The 18527-nt window shown below is 36.8% G+C and overlaps 1 protein-coding gene across 1 annotated transcript in view; it reads right to left on the bottom strand.

Moving 5' to 3' along the window:
• The window catches only part of LOC132128922 (rho GTPase-activating protein 39-like), a 67756-nt gene extending 49551 nt beyond the window's left edge, over nucleotides 1–18205 (bottom strand). Inside the window, exon 1 of the mRNA XM_059540325.1 lies at nucleotides 18012–18205. Coding sequence (XP_059396308.1) covers nucleotides 18012–18025 — 14 coding nt within the window. The 5' untranslated portion in view covers nucleotides 18026–18205. The remainder of the gene's footprint in view (nucleotides 1–18011) is intronic.
• Between the last annotated feature and the right edge of the window lie 322 nt (nucleotides 18206–18527).

An 18527-nucleotide genomic window follows, 5' to 3' on the forward strand; every position in this document is an offset into this window, starting at 1 on the left:
TTTATCCAGATGTTGATGAGACTGTGGCATATTAGACTCATCATCACCTTCTTGCATTTCTGTCTGTACACTAGGATCATATGTTTCAGTGTTAACAAGATCATTTTTACCAGCCATAGTAACAGAGCCAACTCCCTGAGATTCTAAACTCACTCTCTCAGATACAGCGTCTTCGATCCTCTTATCAGTATTCACGGTTTCACTCGCAGCAATACCCGATGATCCCGCTTTAACAATCTCATTCACATCTTTCTCACTATCATCATTGACTTTGTTAGGACAAGAACGAATTAAATGTGTTGTTTCTCCACACCTAAAACACTTCATTTTCTCTGTTGTGACATAAATAATATAATCACAATCCTCTACTTTGAGGCGAAGTGACAAATCAATCTCTTCATCATCCTTTAAGATCATGAACAGATAGCGTCTAAAAGACACCACATGTTTCAACAACGGAGACTTGCATCCAACTGGAATCATCTTAATCGGTGATACAACTTTACCGTACCGTGACATAATATTAACTAGAGTTTCATCACTGACAAACGGAGGAACGTTCGAAAATAACACTTTCTTGGACGGCATAGAAAGCGGGAGTACCGGAATAAAATTCTCACCCACAACAATGCCGGTTTCAACTAGCTCATTAGCTTTTTCAACTGAACTAAGAAAGATTACTACGGCACTGTTCATTCTAGAGGCCGATAATACATGCTCATGTCCCACCATTTCACCTGCAGCCAAACAACATTCCTCTACAGTCACCGCGGACGCCACTTTCACTCCGTGACGCCGTGTGAGGGAGCTTAAAATTTGCGATCGCGGGGCCGCCATGCTGCCTACAGCAACAGCAGCACACACGGCCCAACTCAATAATAACAACACGAAAAAAAACTCCAATTACTAAACTAATCCTACAAGCAGAGAAAAAAAGGAAGGAAAAGTACTCACATTCACTTCTCACACTCAAGCCACTCAGCCTCACACACCTGTCCACTCGCACCGGAAACGGAAACGAGACAGAGAGAGAGAGAGAGAGAGAGAGCGCGAGTGAACCCCGGCCGCGTGCGCGCGCGCTCACCTTCACCGTCTTCAAACAACACGAGCGCTGTCTTGCTCTCTCTCCCTCGCGCATATTAATCAAAATCAATTGACACGATGGTGTCGAAAAAAACAAAAATATCCAGTGATTAAATGTTTTCTGTGTTGTCAAATCTTGTGCGATATCCTAAACTGCATAGATAATTACACAACGCATACCGTACACATCTAATTCGCGAAATTATGATTCCTTTGAACTGATTGAATTTAATGAATGGTTTAAACAACTGACCTGTCCAACACTGAACTCACAAGACATCTGAATTAGTGTATAAAAAAAATCTGTAACACTTTACAATAATGTTCTATTTATTAAACTAATTAACTAGATTATTTAACATTTACTATTACTAAACTGCACTTCTACAACATTGTTAATTTCAACATTTAGGCTATAGCCTTCATTGTTGAAATCAAAAGTTGTACAGTATTTGTTAACATAGTTAATGCACTGTGAAGTAACATTACCAAACAATGAACAGCTGTGTTTTTATAAACCAAGATAAACAAAGATTAATAAAATATAGTAACAAAAGTATTGCTCGTGGTAAGTTCATGTTAGTTAATTTGGTTAACAATTCAAACCATATCCTAAAGTTACAAACAAATAATTTACTCTAATTTAAATAATACTCTGATGTTTAAATCCTTTAAAATGAGAATGTAAGTGTGCTAACCCCATTTTTGTTTGTAAGAAAAAATTAGATTAGATTTCATATCGCAATATATAATCGCAGAAAAATAAAATATCGCAATGTCACTTTTTCCCAATATCGTGCAGCCCTAGTATCTAGTATCAAACCCTGACATTTATATAATGAGACTATCAATCATGTGACAGATGGCATGTAATAGATGTGTGTGTGTAACAGGATTTCAAGAAACGTTTTGATCATGTTGAGGCCTTAGAAATTTGCTACAGTAGGCTTTATAGAGCTAAAAGGTCAGATTAAGGTTAAATGGTGGTTTCCCGGATGTTGCCCTGTGATTTTGTTCCCATAGCAAGATATGACATTCAGTCAGAAGTGTGTATTGTGGGTGTATATTGGAAAGATGGTTTTATTGAGTGTTTACGATTGTCTGGCATGTTGTGTGTCTTCAAAGAAAGAGGAATCAAACCACCCTGCTTTATCGTTGAACTCTATATTAACACACTTTGTGTTGTGCAAATCAAGCATAAACTCCTCTATCACTACGTTATGTAAACAGCATTCATACACCCATAGCCATATGAATGATAAGCCAAGGACTCCGGAGGAATCATCAAAAGAAATATTTTTGTGTTGTAACAGGAAAGATCAAACAACCTTCTGTTAGAGAGTGTGAGCTTTGGAATGTCAGATAGTTTCAGATTATGAAGGCTGTGTGTGTGTGTGTGTGTGTGTGTGTGTGTGAGTTGAGCGCAGTGTGTGGTCTAGCGGAGACGAATGCTTACTGGGGTACATGTGTGACTGAAGGGCAATCCCTCGATCCACTCGCTCACCTCTAAGGACACCTGCATGACATTCCAGAGCAGAGCACTTTGAACTTTGTGTCACTGTCAGAATGCTGTGTGTGTGTGTGTGTGTGTGTGTGTGCGATTTTCAAACAGAAAGTAGTAGACCTGAGGCACATGGACACACCTCTAATCCTTGCTGGGTTCAAATTTCAAGATGCAAAAAAATGTTACTGGCATGATAAAACATGTTTTGAAGTAATTGTTAAGGCAAGCTTCACTATAAATATTGATCAAGCTTAGAGCTGACGTGCAGAATCTGTAAGACTTTCTTTCTTCTGCAACACACACAGAAGACATTTGTTTTTTGTCCAAAGTCAATGGGGTCCAAAACTAGCCTGGACACCATTCAGCATGTATTCCAGTATTCATTTACATTCCAGTATTCATTTACATGTGGATAAAAGTGTCTGCTAAATGGATAAATGTAAATGTGCATTTAGCACCCAGATGATGCGGTCAGAACCAGAGAAAACCGCATTGATATTGTTACTGAAGTTACCGCAAGCATAACTGACATTTTTACCTTTATGACATATCTCAAAAGAGAGCTTACTATATGTTGGAAGAGATTTTGCTAGAAAATATTTAGTTAATATTCAGTTTTCCTGTAGATCAGTTTATTTAAATTCTGTACCACCACGGCTTTCAATCCAATTGAAACTGAATTCAGATCAATCTCAATCAGAAGAACTATGACAGCTTTTTAGTCCGAGCCATTAATCAGATTAGAAAGGGTATATTTGGGTGCATGTAAACATAGATATTGACTTAACAAAAAACCAACAAAAACAAACACGCACACACACACACACACACACACACACAAACACACACACACACACACGATCTTCTGTCACTCCCTTACTGGCTTGGCTCATTCATAGCACTGTGAAAGCCAATAAATGTCTCCACAGGCAGCCATTCAATCACCTCCAGCCATTTGGACTGCTGCTGCCATGAGTGTGTTTTTCTGTAAAAGGTGGAGCTGTTCACAAGTACCAACCTGCCGCTTGTAAAACAAATGGGTTGTACGAGATGAAAAGTCAGTTTGGAGTGTTGCTCAATGCCACACTGCTGCGTTCACCTACTAACACACAGAATACACTCAGAGCTCAACAAAAATGCCTTTTATAGAGCAAAACCTTATGCTCAGATCATAAATGCCAAATCTAAAATAAAGCTCATAAAAATGAAACTCACACTCTTTTCTTTCAAAACTGAATACAGAGGACCTTAAGAATATTCTGTCTGTTAATCTGGCACTTTCTGACATGCTTCACTGTTACACATTTACAAAGAAAGAATGCAGCACTTAATGTTTCTGATGTTTGTACAAACACACTCACAAGACAAAAACACCACCAACATTTGATCAGCCATTTAAAATGTTATTTAATAATTGCATCAGTTTCAATAATTTAATGTGATAATAATTTATATTTATATTATTATATTAATTTATGTGATATTGCCATAAATGTCATTAAATAACGTCGCTTTACTTAATCATTATTTGGTGGTTGTTATTATTATTATTACCATTATTATTATTATTCACTTTTAAAACAATGAATTAATTTAATTAAAATTAAAAGAATTTAAATTTTTTTTTTAGTGTTATTAAATTATATGTGTGAATAATTTAATATGCAATCACAGGTTTTTTTTGCATCGAGTTACTTAGAAAATGTATACCATAGTACTTTATTGCCTGTGTATAGTTAGATATATTTTATGTAACTTTTTTTTGTAGTTTATATATACACACAAATATACACACACACACAAACACACACACATACATATATATATATAAGCTATTTAAATGTTAAACTATGATCAAATAAGAGGTCAATATTTAATATGTGATCAAGCTTTTTTTTTATTACCTGCTTTACTCCTATTATGTTACCCATTTACCTGAACTATGTGTTTTGCGAGCACAATTTCAAAGCAGAAATAAATACTACACCCCGACCCTATAACACACAACCTTCTGATTATCATGTTCATCATTATTAAGCCATCTGCACTTCTGCATTTATCACCATGTTCTTATACGCTTATATAACATACATAGCTGTTACATTCACAAGTCATATGCCACATGTTCATACTTTATATAATATTCAGAGTGATCCAGATTAAACATACGGAATAAAAATGTATGCAGCTAGATGTGAGACTGCAGCAAACTCTCTGGCCAATTCAATCAGGAACCTCTTCACAGCCTCCCGTCTCTTACATGTACGCTCACATGATACTCAATTCACAAGATAATCTCTCAGAGACCTCCAGTCGGGTCTTAATATATCAGTGTTTGACTGTATCTAGTCAACAGTACCGTGCCAAAGCCTGTGTTTCCTGGAGATGATGGACAACAGCATTTGTGATGCTCTGGACATAATCTCACGACATGAAAAGGCCATCATCTGTTTTCCATACTGCATCTTTCATTGCATCACTCCACTGTGGTTTACATAGGACTGAATGCACTATATGGATTGTATTTACATGCATTTAGGTGTTTAAGGATATGCAAATGAACCCTGAATTACATCATACCATTGCAGATTTATCTTTAATCTCACAGAATGAGCTTCATGAAGATTGATGCTCCAGCTTTCTCATGCACATGTGCAAGATCATGTGCATTAAACAGATCGCTCTAGAAACACAGAGGTCATCATAAAGGTTAATTACCGCCTGTTTGATGAAGAGTGCCAGGTGTGAACTCTATAACTTTAACATTTGCTGACTTATAGCACATCTGCCTCCAGCAGGGAGGCTCAGAGGATATTTGTACTTCAGGAAACTCTCTCTCTGCTTATTCAGTAGGTGAAATTTAATACTGTGTGCCCGGCTTGATCAAAAAGAGAAAAGGCCCACCTGTTGTAGCCATGCAATGTATATGCATCCTAGTCAGTCTGTTAATGTCTGGGAATGGACTGGGAAAGGTCAAGATTCTCATCATAAATCTTTTTTAAATGCATGATTATGAACTGGATGGATCACGTCACCACGATGTGGTGACATTAGATCTTTATACAGTATATTCATGGTTATAATGCTCTTTTCCATCATTTTAAGAATAACTGCTGTTGAGACATACAAATGAAAATGTACACAAAAATGTTGTTTGCTGAAGAGATTTTTTTTTCATTGTATATGTAATATTTAATTGTGCTGCTAATTTCCCCTGTTTACATTCAGATAACCTTTACCGTATTCGAACGGTAAAACCCTTAAAAAAAGAAAATAATTAAATATCATTTCAATGTAATCTTCAATAGATCTCAAAATAATTTCCCCTCTTTTCATACTGTACATTAGTTGTGGCGATGAAGTTCACTTGTGGCATTTAAAATGACTGATTTCGACTGATTTATTTATTATTTATTTTTTATTTTTCGCTCTCTCTGTTTGGCAAAATAATAAAACATTTTATTATAGCCCATAACAGGAGAAAAAATGCTCGTGTCTATCAGCCAGAATTTTTATATCGGTAAAAAAGTTCCAACCAGTTTTGGCTCATTTCTGAATGCAGAATTACTGCATAAGTATTTTTAAAGTCACTTTATAGAGATTGCTGTGGAGGATTCTGAATTGTTTGTCAGATATCAATCCTTGAAAATAAGAGGCGCGTGTGTCTACTAAATTTAAATCCATTAAACCTAAAACCCAAAATTCTAAATACAGGTAAAACACCTGCAACAATTCCTTCATATTAATGCAGTGTATTGTGTTTTACAGATTTTTTTAGCGACCACTGACTAACGTCCAACCTGGACAACAGTTCAAGCCTGCATGCTGAGAGAGAGATGGGAAGAATAAAGATGAAAAACTGCTGAATATCTCTCTGCAGGGGACTGTTTAAAGCAGGAAAGAGGATGACTAAAACCAGAACAGATTGTGACTAACTTCTAGAGCACTTCTGACACAAAATGTGTTTCCTCTAGATGAGCCCAAACTGCTGATGGTGTGGCCTCACAGAGGATGAGCTACAATACAAGAGTTTGAGGACGAAAGGGGAGGTAGGAGAGAGATAGAGAGAGAGAGAGAGAGAGAGAGAGAGAGAAAGTCTGGAGGACGTCTAGATCTTGCCAGAACATTCAGTCATTCCTGGCTGCAGAAGTACAGCCGTGCCTTCGGACGATTTGTTTGAGTCTAGCCATTTTCTCACAGTCATCACTTTTCAGCCTGAATCCATCAAAGAGAAAGTGACTGAAAAAAACGCAACAGATCACAGTAGTTCATTCCAGTCATGATTTAATCATGAAGGGACTATCGGTGGGTTTCAACAGAGCCGAATTATGATGGATTACCACACCGCAGCTCAAACTCCCATCTAAGCATTGCTAGCAAAATAACGGTTCATTACCAAACCTGTATTAATTTAGCATTAAATCACTTGCTCGCCAGTGGATCCTCTGCAGTGAATGGGTGCCGTCAGAATGAGAGTCCAAACAGCTGATAAAAACAAATCCATAATTTTAAATTTAAACCATTGCTTCTGGCTAAAATATGTGCTAAATTCGCTAAAATATGAGTTCTCTATGCATAACATGAAAACGTCGTCTTGTCGAATCAGGAGAGAAATATGCACAGATCATGACTGGAGTGGTGTGGATTACTGTGATGTTTTTATCTGCTGTTTGGACTCTCATTCTGACGGCACCCATTCACTGCAGAGGATCCACTGGTGAGAAATTGAAGGAATGCTAAATTTCTCCAAATCTGTTCTCATGAAGAAACAAACTCATCTACATCTCGAATGGCCTGAAGTCGAGTAAACTTTCAGCAAATTTTTGTTTAAACTATCCATAAAAATAACAAATAAACACTCACATCTATATTCCCTTTGAAAAACCTCCAAATAATGACAATGTCCCATCTCAATGTCTAAGGGCCTACACGAAGCATGTCTTTTCATCAGTTTTTTCCACCTCAAACTCAACTTCTTTATCTAAACTGAGACAGACAGTCACAAACGAACACATTTGGAGAGAGATGATGGTGACTGCAGTAGAATATGAAACGGTGAGTCAGATCCCATCAGCACGGCCCCAGAGCAAGGGCCCACTTCATCTGTTGGGTTGTCGGCTAGAGTTTCACCAGAGAGCTTCACACCACACACTCTCCTCACGCACACAGCAACTGATAAAACCGACAGCCACCCACCCCTGTCTTCCTTTCCCAATTTAAAATGGCAGCTGGATTAACAGTCTTGGTGAAATAACGGTTAACTCCCACAGAGTCACAGCAGGCCAGTATGGCTTGAAATTGGATAAACATACACACCTTAATTTGGCAGTAGCGCAGATGTATTTTCAGTTGTTTAGTTTTTATTTCCACACAGTTTATGAGAGTTGACTCATGCTCAAGCAATTAGCTAGTTGCTATAGCTAATGCGGCTCACTCATAATTAAAGGAATTAGCATACCAACATAAGCCTGTGTACTCCCTGACCACGGACAAAGGCGACCTTTGTCATTGAATCTAGCCTGGTTCCCAGTTTGATTGCTGATTAGGGATCTCAGAGCAGCACGGATCTACATTCCTGCCCTGAAGGTTAAAGGCTAATGCATTGGGCAGCACCTTCTGTTGCAAAATTCAGCAGTGGTTGATAAACAACAAACTCAGACCATTGAAGATGTAGGTGACTTTTTTTCTTGAGTAGAACAGTAAAAAAGATTTTAACCTGAAACCGTGGTTCATGACATCAGAAAATGTTGCAAGCTGAATTCAAACTTGAATTACCCAAATGTGCACCATTACACAAGTTATCAGAGAACATGCTTAGGACATGGCTCCAATATTGCTTACAATTCCAGTCTGGACATATTCCAGAATATATCTGTGATGAAGCAGACCTATAGTTTTAGACTCACTAAGGTATGATATAATTTTAAAATATAATAATAATTTTTTTATATATTTACATTATATTTGTGGTACTGTGGCCTACACCTTTTTAGTCTTTCTTCTACTCAATCCACACCTCTCCACTCCTCCAACAGAGACGGGCAGGAAGGAAGAGGCACGGTGTGGATGAAGAGCACAGGTCAGACGTGTCCTGCATCCTCCACCGCTGAGCCCCAGTTCACACACAGTCCGAGGTCACTGGAGACCATTTAAACTGTGACACAATCAGAAAGGAAAAACCTCAAGAAGAAATAGAAAAAAAAAGACACAAAAGGTGGATGTGGCGGATGTACATGTTCAACACGTACTGTACCAGGCAAGAATGTTGGTAACCAAACAGTTTCTGGTCCCCACTGATTTCTTTCCCCATCCAATGAGGACCATCAACCATTGGTTTGGTTACCAACAATCTTTAAAATATTTATTTATAGTAGGTCTGGTAAGCAATTACATTTTTTTTATCTAATTAATTAATATAATTAATCGCACATCAAATTTGGAAAAATTACTCTGAAAATATCATTTAAAGTCATTGTTGTGCGAAGCATCAAACTGAGATTACAAAAAGTAGGTTCAGCAAAAAATATTTTGTTTGATAAAATTGATTAACCACTTCAGCTGTTATTTTGATTTTTTGAGAATTAGGCATATGCAATATTGGACCCACCGGTGGGTCCCCAGAGTTGATGTGGTTAAATATACTCTTTTAGACCATGTGAGTAAATGATGACAGAATTGTCATTTCTGGTTAGGTGAACTATAACTTTAATAATTTATTTTCTTAATTTTATTTTATTATTACTATGAAAATTATTTATTTAATGAAATGATACTCTAAATAATAATCTAAAACTGCCAGTAGGTGATGGTAATGTCTTAATGATTAAAATCAGCGAGTCATTTATTCATTCAATTGATTCGTTCAAATGGCTGATTCATTCAGGAGTGAAGTAAATGGTTCTTTATGAATGATTCATTGAATCATTAGGCTTGTTCGACTTGAAGCAGGTCACCACCATCAGACTGATCGTTGTGTGACATCAAAGAACCGCAAGAGCTTAGAGAGCAGACGACTCCTTGTGCTTCTGAATCGCTCTCGCGGTACTTTTGATGTCATACATCGATTAGTCTGTGCAGCGCCACTTCAAATCCAACATGCCAAATGGTTCACCCAAATAGTTCAAAAGGTTGATTAAGAAATGAAATGCCGCCGTGGTTTGCTCGGGGATGAACAGTTCTGATTTGTCTTTATATTTTGGTTGGCAAAATTGAGCAAAACAGACAACATTGTGTCTAAAATAACTCAATATTAATGAACTGTCGTATAAGATGAGTATCACATTTGTACTCGTGTGATATTGCACGTAGCCTACAGTTCGTGCAATATTTCTAAACTATGTGATGTAAATATGAGACAAAATTTCAAACGGGCATTTTGCCCCATGTCTTGATTTTTAGGGATATTCTCTAGGCTCCATCACACAGTAGTTACTGAGCCCTGCCTCATATTAGTCATCAATCGACTGGATGAAATGGCAGATGATACACATAGGTCTGGGGCGGGGCAAGTGCGTCAAATGCGTTAATAATTTTAATGCATTATTTTTCTCCATAATTAATTAATCTAATTAACTGGTTAAATTACCAGCCCTAATTTATACACGTGCTTAACAGAAAAAAAAAGAAACTCATACAGGTTTGGAACAACTTGAGGTTGAGTAAAAGATGACAAATTATTATGTTTTTTTTCCCCCTTTAAACCTTTAATTCATGTCCAATCCAGTAAAATTATGTGAATATTTAAATATTTAATATGTTTTTTTTTTTTTTGCAACAAAATATTTATAGCAAGTTGGATGGTAACTATTTCTAATAATTATATCTTATACAAAATTAAATAAATTAATTTTAATACAAAACAATATACATTTATTTAAAAAAAGCAAGAAAAAATGAAAATTGCCTACAAAAATTTCAATATGATTGTTTGTTTCTTTCTTTTTTCAAAGCAAGAAACACATTCTTTGTGTAATTAAACTGCAGCATGGGAGCAGAAGAGTGACCTAATTCATTTGCTCAAGAGCATGTTCCCATGACTTCCTCTATGGCTTTACTATCCCATTCATCACACACCTGGCCAGAAGTGGACACTCATTGGGGTCAAATCATCATATTAACTCAGCAAACAGTGCAGTACAATACCTTACATATTAACATTTCTCCAGACCTTCAGCTGCCAATCACAACATCAGTCCATCATCTAGCCAAAGTCATTATAGAAGAGCGGGATATTGACTGTGAACGAAAAGGGGAGCTTTCTATTGACTAGTTAAAGACGCATTTTCATCCAGAACTAAGTGCAACTCTTCGGATCACAGTGTGTGCATTCTCTGACAATATTTAAACATGCAAATCTTCACAAGGTGAAAGGTTATGCTGATTCAAGCACATTCCTTAATCTGAACACACACAAACAAGTTTGGGAATGCGCAGACCACAGTCCTCTGGGGTCATGACCACTCTTATCAGGCGGATGAGGAACTTCAGCATGGAGCGACTGGCCGGTGTAAGAGGTGGATCAAAGGGCAAGTGTGAGGGTTTCAGATGGGTCAGGCTGTTCATGTGAGGGGATTCAGAAAAGTGCATTAGCACAGATGGGGCACGTCTCGTGTTCATTAGGGGATACTGAAGAAAAAACTATTTTCTGCCAGTATTATTAAATGACGCTTTCCAACAAGGATTTAAAAGACTAAAACACAGAGGTGAGCCTCCGGGCTGGTGTGTGTGTGTGTGTGTGCATTTGTTCCCCTGTTGTATTTCCCCTCCGAAGTAAAGAGCATGTGGTGAACTTCCTCCAACTTAAAAAAAAAAGATACTTGGTGGTACAGACTGGTATGTACATTACAGGCTCTCCTGAATAGAGGTCGACCGATATATCGCTCGGCCGATATATCGGGCCGATATTTGTCATTATTAAATATATCGGCATCGGCATATTCAAAGCCACTTGGAAAAAAGCTTTCTCACCCGAATTAAAGGGGTTTTAGTCTGAATAAAATGCTAGTAGCAGGACTGTAAAATGAATAGATGTGATTGTGATCATTTGATAAAATGAAGAGTGCGCCATACATTTTAGATCATGTTACTTTGTTGACTGTTTCCCGTCAAGGAGACCGCTGCATGCGCCTCTTTAAATGGTTTCGTGGTGCTCGTTGTTGTATTTTAAAACGCAATTGCAATGTTTTCAAATGACACTAGTATTAAAAATAAAATGATCCCAAACGTAACTGTGGTGCTTGTGGGTGCGCTGCGCTGCGCAGTCAGTGAACCGCTTTTTCACATCAAACGTTTCATGCAAGTATTATGACCAGTACTTTTTTTGTTTGATCCTGTTCTGCAAAATATTCGATTTAGAATTTTTGCGTTCCGCTAGGCCTATTTGTTTAAAAAAATCCTGCATTTACAGAGCATTCGATCGGGACGCATGAGTTCATGAGTGCGTGCGTGCATACGAGGACGAGCGAGCGAGGGTTTGACTAGATGTATTTGGAGGTTATTGCTCAGGTCTCGTTCTGCGCATATCCAAATGTTTCCACATTCGCAATGTATCTAAATGTTAAACTACAATATATATATATATATTTTTTTTTATGTAAACTAGACGGAAAAGATCATCCTCTTCACATGAGCAAAAACGTCCTTGGCATAACAGCAGAGTGGACCGGTATACCACGGTCTATTTAAACGGACCAGTGTAACCTTTTAAATGTTTGGTTGACTGTACTTTATTTTAGTAATGAACATACTGCGATGTAAATTTGAAATTAGAATGCACTTTAGATGTTCTGTGTCATTTATACCAAACACAAATGTTGCTGGTTGCTGAAGGGGAAATGAAGGGGAAAACTTCAAGATATCGGCCCTAAAAATCGGCAGCACATATCGGCCATCGGCTGACCCTGAACTCTAAACATCGGCATCGGCTATAAGAAAAACCCATATCGGTCGATCTCTACTCCTGAAACACAAAGACCTCTGAGAACTGAAAGGCTGGTGATCTAACACCAATGTCTCTTACAGTATGTTACAGTATGTACACACTGAAAAAAAACAGGGCAATATCTTGCCGTTTAACTCACATGTAAGCGTCCCTGTGCCTCTTCATATGCTGGCTCACAGCAAGCAATCAAACTTCCTCTGCTTGGTCTTACATCAGCACTGAAGGACCTGAAAACAATGCTAAACTCAGTGTGTTCACAGCAACCAACAGCACAATTTATCACTGCTACCTTTAAAACAGCACGAAGCAGCGCATTCAACTTGTGTAATGAGTTCAGCAAAACACCTTACAAAACAACATACAAAACTCATAACGCCCCAGAAAGGGAAAAATCTAGTTATGAAAACGAAAATCAGCTATCAGATGATGATTTGTGGGGGATAATGAAAGTGAATTGCACAATAAGACCAGTGACGTTTATTAAAAAAAATAGAAAGTACCCATTTTGAATTCACAATGTAAAAATAAATAAATAAAGATTTTGTTATTTCAGTCTTTCTACTTTAAAATGTCACTTTTAATTCAATGAGTTACTTACTGTTGCTGTTGCAATTATTTGTAAAAGTTATTAGTAATTTCTAAATGAAACCTATTTAATAGTAGACCGAAGTTTCTCAGAGTATGTCAACAAACCCGTGACTATCTTACTTTTTGGAAAACGTAATGCTTCATTTCATTCAGTATTGTCAATTCATTAAAATATACATACATATATATATATATATATATATATATATATATATATATATATATATATATATATATATATATATATATTATCATTATTTGTTTTATTAAACTGTATGCATTTATTTAAAATCACCAATTTGTAAAATTGTTATGTTTTCCCTTTTTAAATCCAATCATATTTATTAATTCGATATCACCATTTTGTAAAATAGTTCCGTTTTCTCTCTATAACGGGCGGACGCGTGTCCGTTTTTAACCTCTTAGAGAGTTTCAGCAGTCACTATCTGTAAAAAAAACTCCACCTTGCTATAGAGAGAGCTGGGGTTAGATCTGGAGCGCTGGAGCGTCTGGCTCAGTTTCCTATCATCTCTGTGGGGGTTGGGAGTTATTTTCAGACAGCCGCAGACATGCCCTACTGTGCACTTAATGACTGCCACTTCAGGCTAAACGCTTTTACTTCAGCGCTACTGGGTTAATATTCAGCAGATACCCACCGAATGCGGCTTTAAAACATGACTCAGAGAGAATGGCACGTCTAGTGTGACAATGAAGACATCTACACACACACACACACACACACACACACACACACACACACAGTCTGTAAGGGTCATACGTGTTAGTGTTGTTTGTGAAGAGATACTCAACAGAGCTCTTCATTCATTTACAATGACTATTAAAAAGATTTACAAAGAGTCTTTTATGACTAAAGCGATTGCTTATAGTGTGTATATTATCATTTGCCTTTTTCATTACATTTAACTTTTGTGTAATTATTAGGGATGGGTCCTGTTGGATGACTAATCAACCAACTAGTCAACTGACCAATCAAGTGGTTTCAAATTATTTCTAACATATATTTTTCATCATTTCATCACAAAAGCATGTCTTTTGTAAACGATTTCTAAGAAACACGTCTGACAGAAGTCATATGAACCCAAAACCACCCTAACTGAAGGGCTTTCTTAAGACTAATAAAACATAATATTAAAAATATAATACTGTATAATATAATATAACATAATATATTTTTGCACTGACTCATACAAGACTAATTGTTAGCAGAAAGAGTAGGAGCATGTTTCTCATTACAGCAATGAGCCAACAAAACAAACAAAATAAAATGAAATCAATCATCATCATCATGATAATCATCATTACACAATAGTATTTGCCTTATATGGTCATGTGACACTGAGAAACACACCTTGCCAGTTGAGTTCTCTGGAAATATCTAAGGTTCCATGAACAGTTGAAAGTCTTCTAAATGTCCTCTGGGAAGAGTTATCTAAACTGGCCAACCGGAAGATTTAGGGCTGCACAATTAATCGATTTCCTAATCGCATTCAAAGCGGCAATTAATCAAAGTTCAAAGTCCTCTTATGTTATTCTGCGTGCTAAAGATTGGTTCATTTCTAATTAAAGGGTTTTTCCATTGTTTTAATATAACATTATAATACCATTCATGTTCTTCTACTTTTTTTATTTAAAGAAGAAACCAATCCAATGTATAGTTGAGACTTAATACTCTGGAAAAGCAATAAAAGTTTTTCAATTTGTGTTTTCAGCTTGTTTATTTTCATATAAATATATGACATGCAGTTGCTTCAAACACTATTCAATAGAAATAGCGATAATCGTAATTACCAAAAACAATTTCAAGGAACTAATTATGATTTTTGCCGCAATCATTCAGCTCCGGGAAGACAGTATTGGGACAGGCAGCTTTGTGTTGTATTTGAGCCTCTCTCCAGAAATAAAACAAGTGAACGGAGGAGGCCAAGATATATCATCTAACACAGAAACCCTACAGTTACAGCTGAGCCAAGTTTGGACTGAACACACACCCACAAACTCATTTTCCATCTGATCCGGCCCACATCTATCACAAATGGTCATTTAATTTAAAAAATCTCTCTGCCATTCCATATTAAGTCCTAAAGCACAGAGCGGCAAACACAACCAACATCTGCCCGAAAGATTTACTCCTAAACTCCAACTTCATACAAAATATGTTTATTAATACATTTAGACTAGACAAAAAAAAAAAAAGCCAAAACCTCTTAAAAGAGGTCCCAATCAGAGAAACATCTTGATGTTTCCATCAGGGATGAGGCATTTATTTTGTGTTCCTCAGATGTTTTCCAGCAGTGCCAAGCCAATTTGTAATTTCATCCAAGAAGATCCAAAAAGCAAATAGTAATTAAGGCTTTACCACAAACCAATAAGAGCTCCACCATTTCTTTCAAGCAATTACAAAGTTAGTTAAACGCTATTATAGAAACACAGAGCCAATAGAGTAAGACTTTCGTCTGCTGCCCAACATGTGTTTCCTGGCGGTGGGAAACATCCATCTGCTGGCAGAGTAAACAGCACAAAGCAAGAGATGTGTCACATAACCACATAATGCAATTAAATACAATTCTTTATGTGATTAGAGCTGGGCGATGAAACGATAACAAGAGTTCGATAGTGCAGTGTGCGCTTACTGGAGCAGATGGGTTTACTCGCGACACTAAACAGCGCCTACTCTGGAACACAAATGGTTAATGTTAGAAAACTTTTCTTTGGCCATATCGCCCAGCCCTATATGTGCTACTACGCAAATTTACAGGGCAACCCCAAACACATCTTGAATGAACATATGGAAAAAGTCACATCATTTCAATTGTTCCAAGTTCAAGTTTAAAGAAATTATTCACTCAGAAATTCAAACATCATTTTCAGACATTTAACATCAAACACTGATTAGATTTGAAAGCAGAAGTGAAGATTGTGAGCAAATAACAACTTGAGAGCTTTATTTGTGTCCCAATTCAGAGGCTAAATCCTTCAAAAGATGTGGACTTCAAAGGCCACTTTAAAGAATTATGTAAAACAAAATGCATCTTTAGTATGATATGTGACATCACAACATACATTTTTAACTATTTTAAACTGCCTACAATCTAATCTAAAATCATTAGATATTTGTGTCAATTAAAAACCAATACATTTGGGATGAACTATTCCTTTGGTTAACTAATTCATAAAAAAAATAATGCATTGACAATTAAGTGTGTGAGCAATTGGGGCGCATTATCAAACTTCCAGTCTCCAGTCTAATAGTAACTCCATCCAGATATGGCTTTGTGAATATTTGAATAGTTGAGAAAAGCTGTCAGAGTTTGTCCTGGCTTCAGAGGAGGCCTTCTGAAAATTCAAAGGGATATGGCATTGCAACATGATTAATAAAACATGTCAAAATCCACTCTATTAACTCCATTAAGGCTGACACCTGGAAGAGGACACTGGGCAAGCCTGCAACAGCCACATGGCATCTGCTCATCAATCTGTCCCGAGGATCAATCCATCTCTGGTCTGCACATCTAATATGGATCGCAGAGACTTTCTGACATTAATATAGCTCAGGTGTCTATATTATTTTACTCATAACTTAGCATCACTCTCCTTCCGTGTATTTCGATGGGCACCCAATGCAATTCTAATGCAGCTCCATTACATTTAATTCAATCAAATGGGTGTCCTCCATTTTTTTTAAATTAGATTTTGAATATTTTGTCAGACAATCAATGACTTCAAGTGTTTATAAACTGCATCGTGCCATCTAAAGCAAAATACAAACAAAATAAAAGTAATACTTAATACTTACTAAAATAAAAAAATAAATCGTAACAAGGTGAAATGTATCGGGTTATTATCATTATATCATTATTTGCATCTTGCTCAATGTCAAGGGTACAAAGTGCGTTTTAGGCTGATATTTCACCAAATATCCAGTTTACAATAATTACTTGTCCTCATGGTTATTTAAAATGGTTTTAAATCATCCACTATTGATAAACTTAAAATATAAGATGAAATGACAAAAAGACAACATGTGATTGAAGAGTTTACATGATGATATCATATATATATATATATATATATATATATATATATATATATATATATATATATATATATATATATGCATATATGCATATATTAAATCTATGGATATGTAAATCATTTTAGTAGGAGAAGATTATAAATATGATAACAAGGTTAACATTGAACATGGGATCACAGACTTGAGTGTTTTTGATACGATATTATGCTTAATATGATATATGATAATAGGATATTACGCAGTAAAATCTGAAACGTTTTTTGTTAATAAATCTGCTAAAAACAAAAAAACACTGAAACCGGCCAAAAAGGCAACAGGGAGAAAAATTCTGAAAATAAAACAAACAGTTAACGTTACAAAAATAAAATCCATTCGATTTTTGTAAATAAAATGTTGTCTTGTCTACAATAGAACACAGTCAAAGTTGTTGCCAGTTTTGCATTTGTAAAGTCACTGTTTACATGTTCATGAGTGATACAAAAGACTCATTCATGTAATTACCCTGACAGTTCTTAAGTTAAGTTATATACTAATTAAATCAATTTAAAATTGGATAGCAACATCATAATCGGTTTCAAACCAGTTCTCAGAGAACTTGTGTTTGAACATCACAGTCCGTGCATAAGACTTTATAAACACAGCAACAGCGTCATCTGATGTAGACTGTATTTCATTTAATCAAAACATCCCAATAATCTGACAACCAGACCCCTGTTACAATGAACAAACAGAGTTTCTATTTCAAAGTTACCCACGCGATTCACAATCGATCAGCAAACTGAGCTGAAGTGCGCTTGTGCAACAGCAGTATCTCCACAACTCAGCAAAATGATCCATCTTACCTTCTGTCAGCCATGTTCCTCACATTGTTTGGACTAATGGAAGTGAAAGCAGTGAGATGTGTGCTCTGGCACAAACTGCGCAGACTGCACCGAGTCTGTGAGCGTCCCGCTGGAGTCTGAGGCAGACAGTGGAGAGGGTTCCTCCCCCGCCCTCTGCAGCACGGGCCATGCTCGACATCTGATCTCTGCTGCAGCCTGCTGTAGTGAATGAGGCTGCAGTCAGTCAGTCAGTCAGTCAGCGCTCAGTTTGACGAGTGGCGCTGTCTGCTGGCGAGTCTGGGCACTACACTGGTGCTGTAGCGCTGGGGGAACGCATTACAAGTAACGTTACGCGAGTTACGTACTAAGATTACATTACTTTTTAATTTTACTTTTGTTTGGGGTGTCCGCTGAGTTCCAATCAGGTTGTGAACGTATCACTATGACTTCATGTTCGGTATCTTTAGGTTTGCTGTCAAAAAAGCCAATGTGAACGCTAAGCGGACCACGACCAAATGTATTGTTTTCTTTTTTCGT

This window comes from Carassius carassius, chromosome 46, assembly GCF_963082965.1.
Source record: "Carassius carassius chromosome 46, fCarCar2.1, whole genome shotgun sequence".
Taxonomy (NCBI): Eukaryota; Metazoa; Chordata; class Actinopteri; order Cypriniformes; family Cyprinidae; genus Carassius; species Carassius carassius.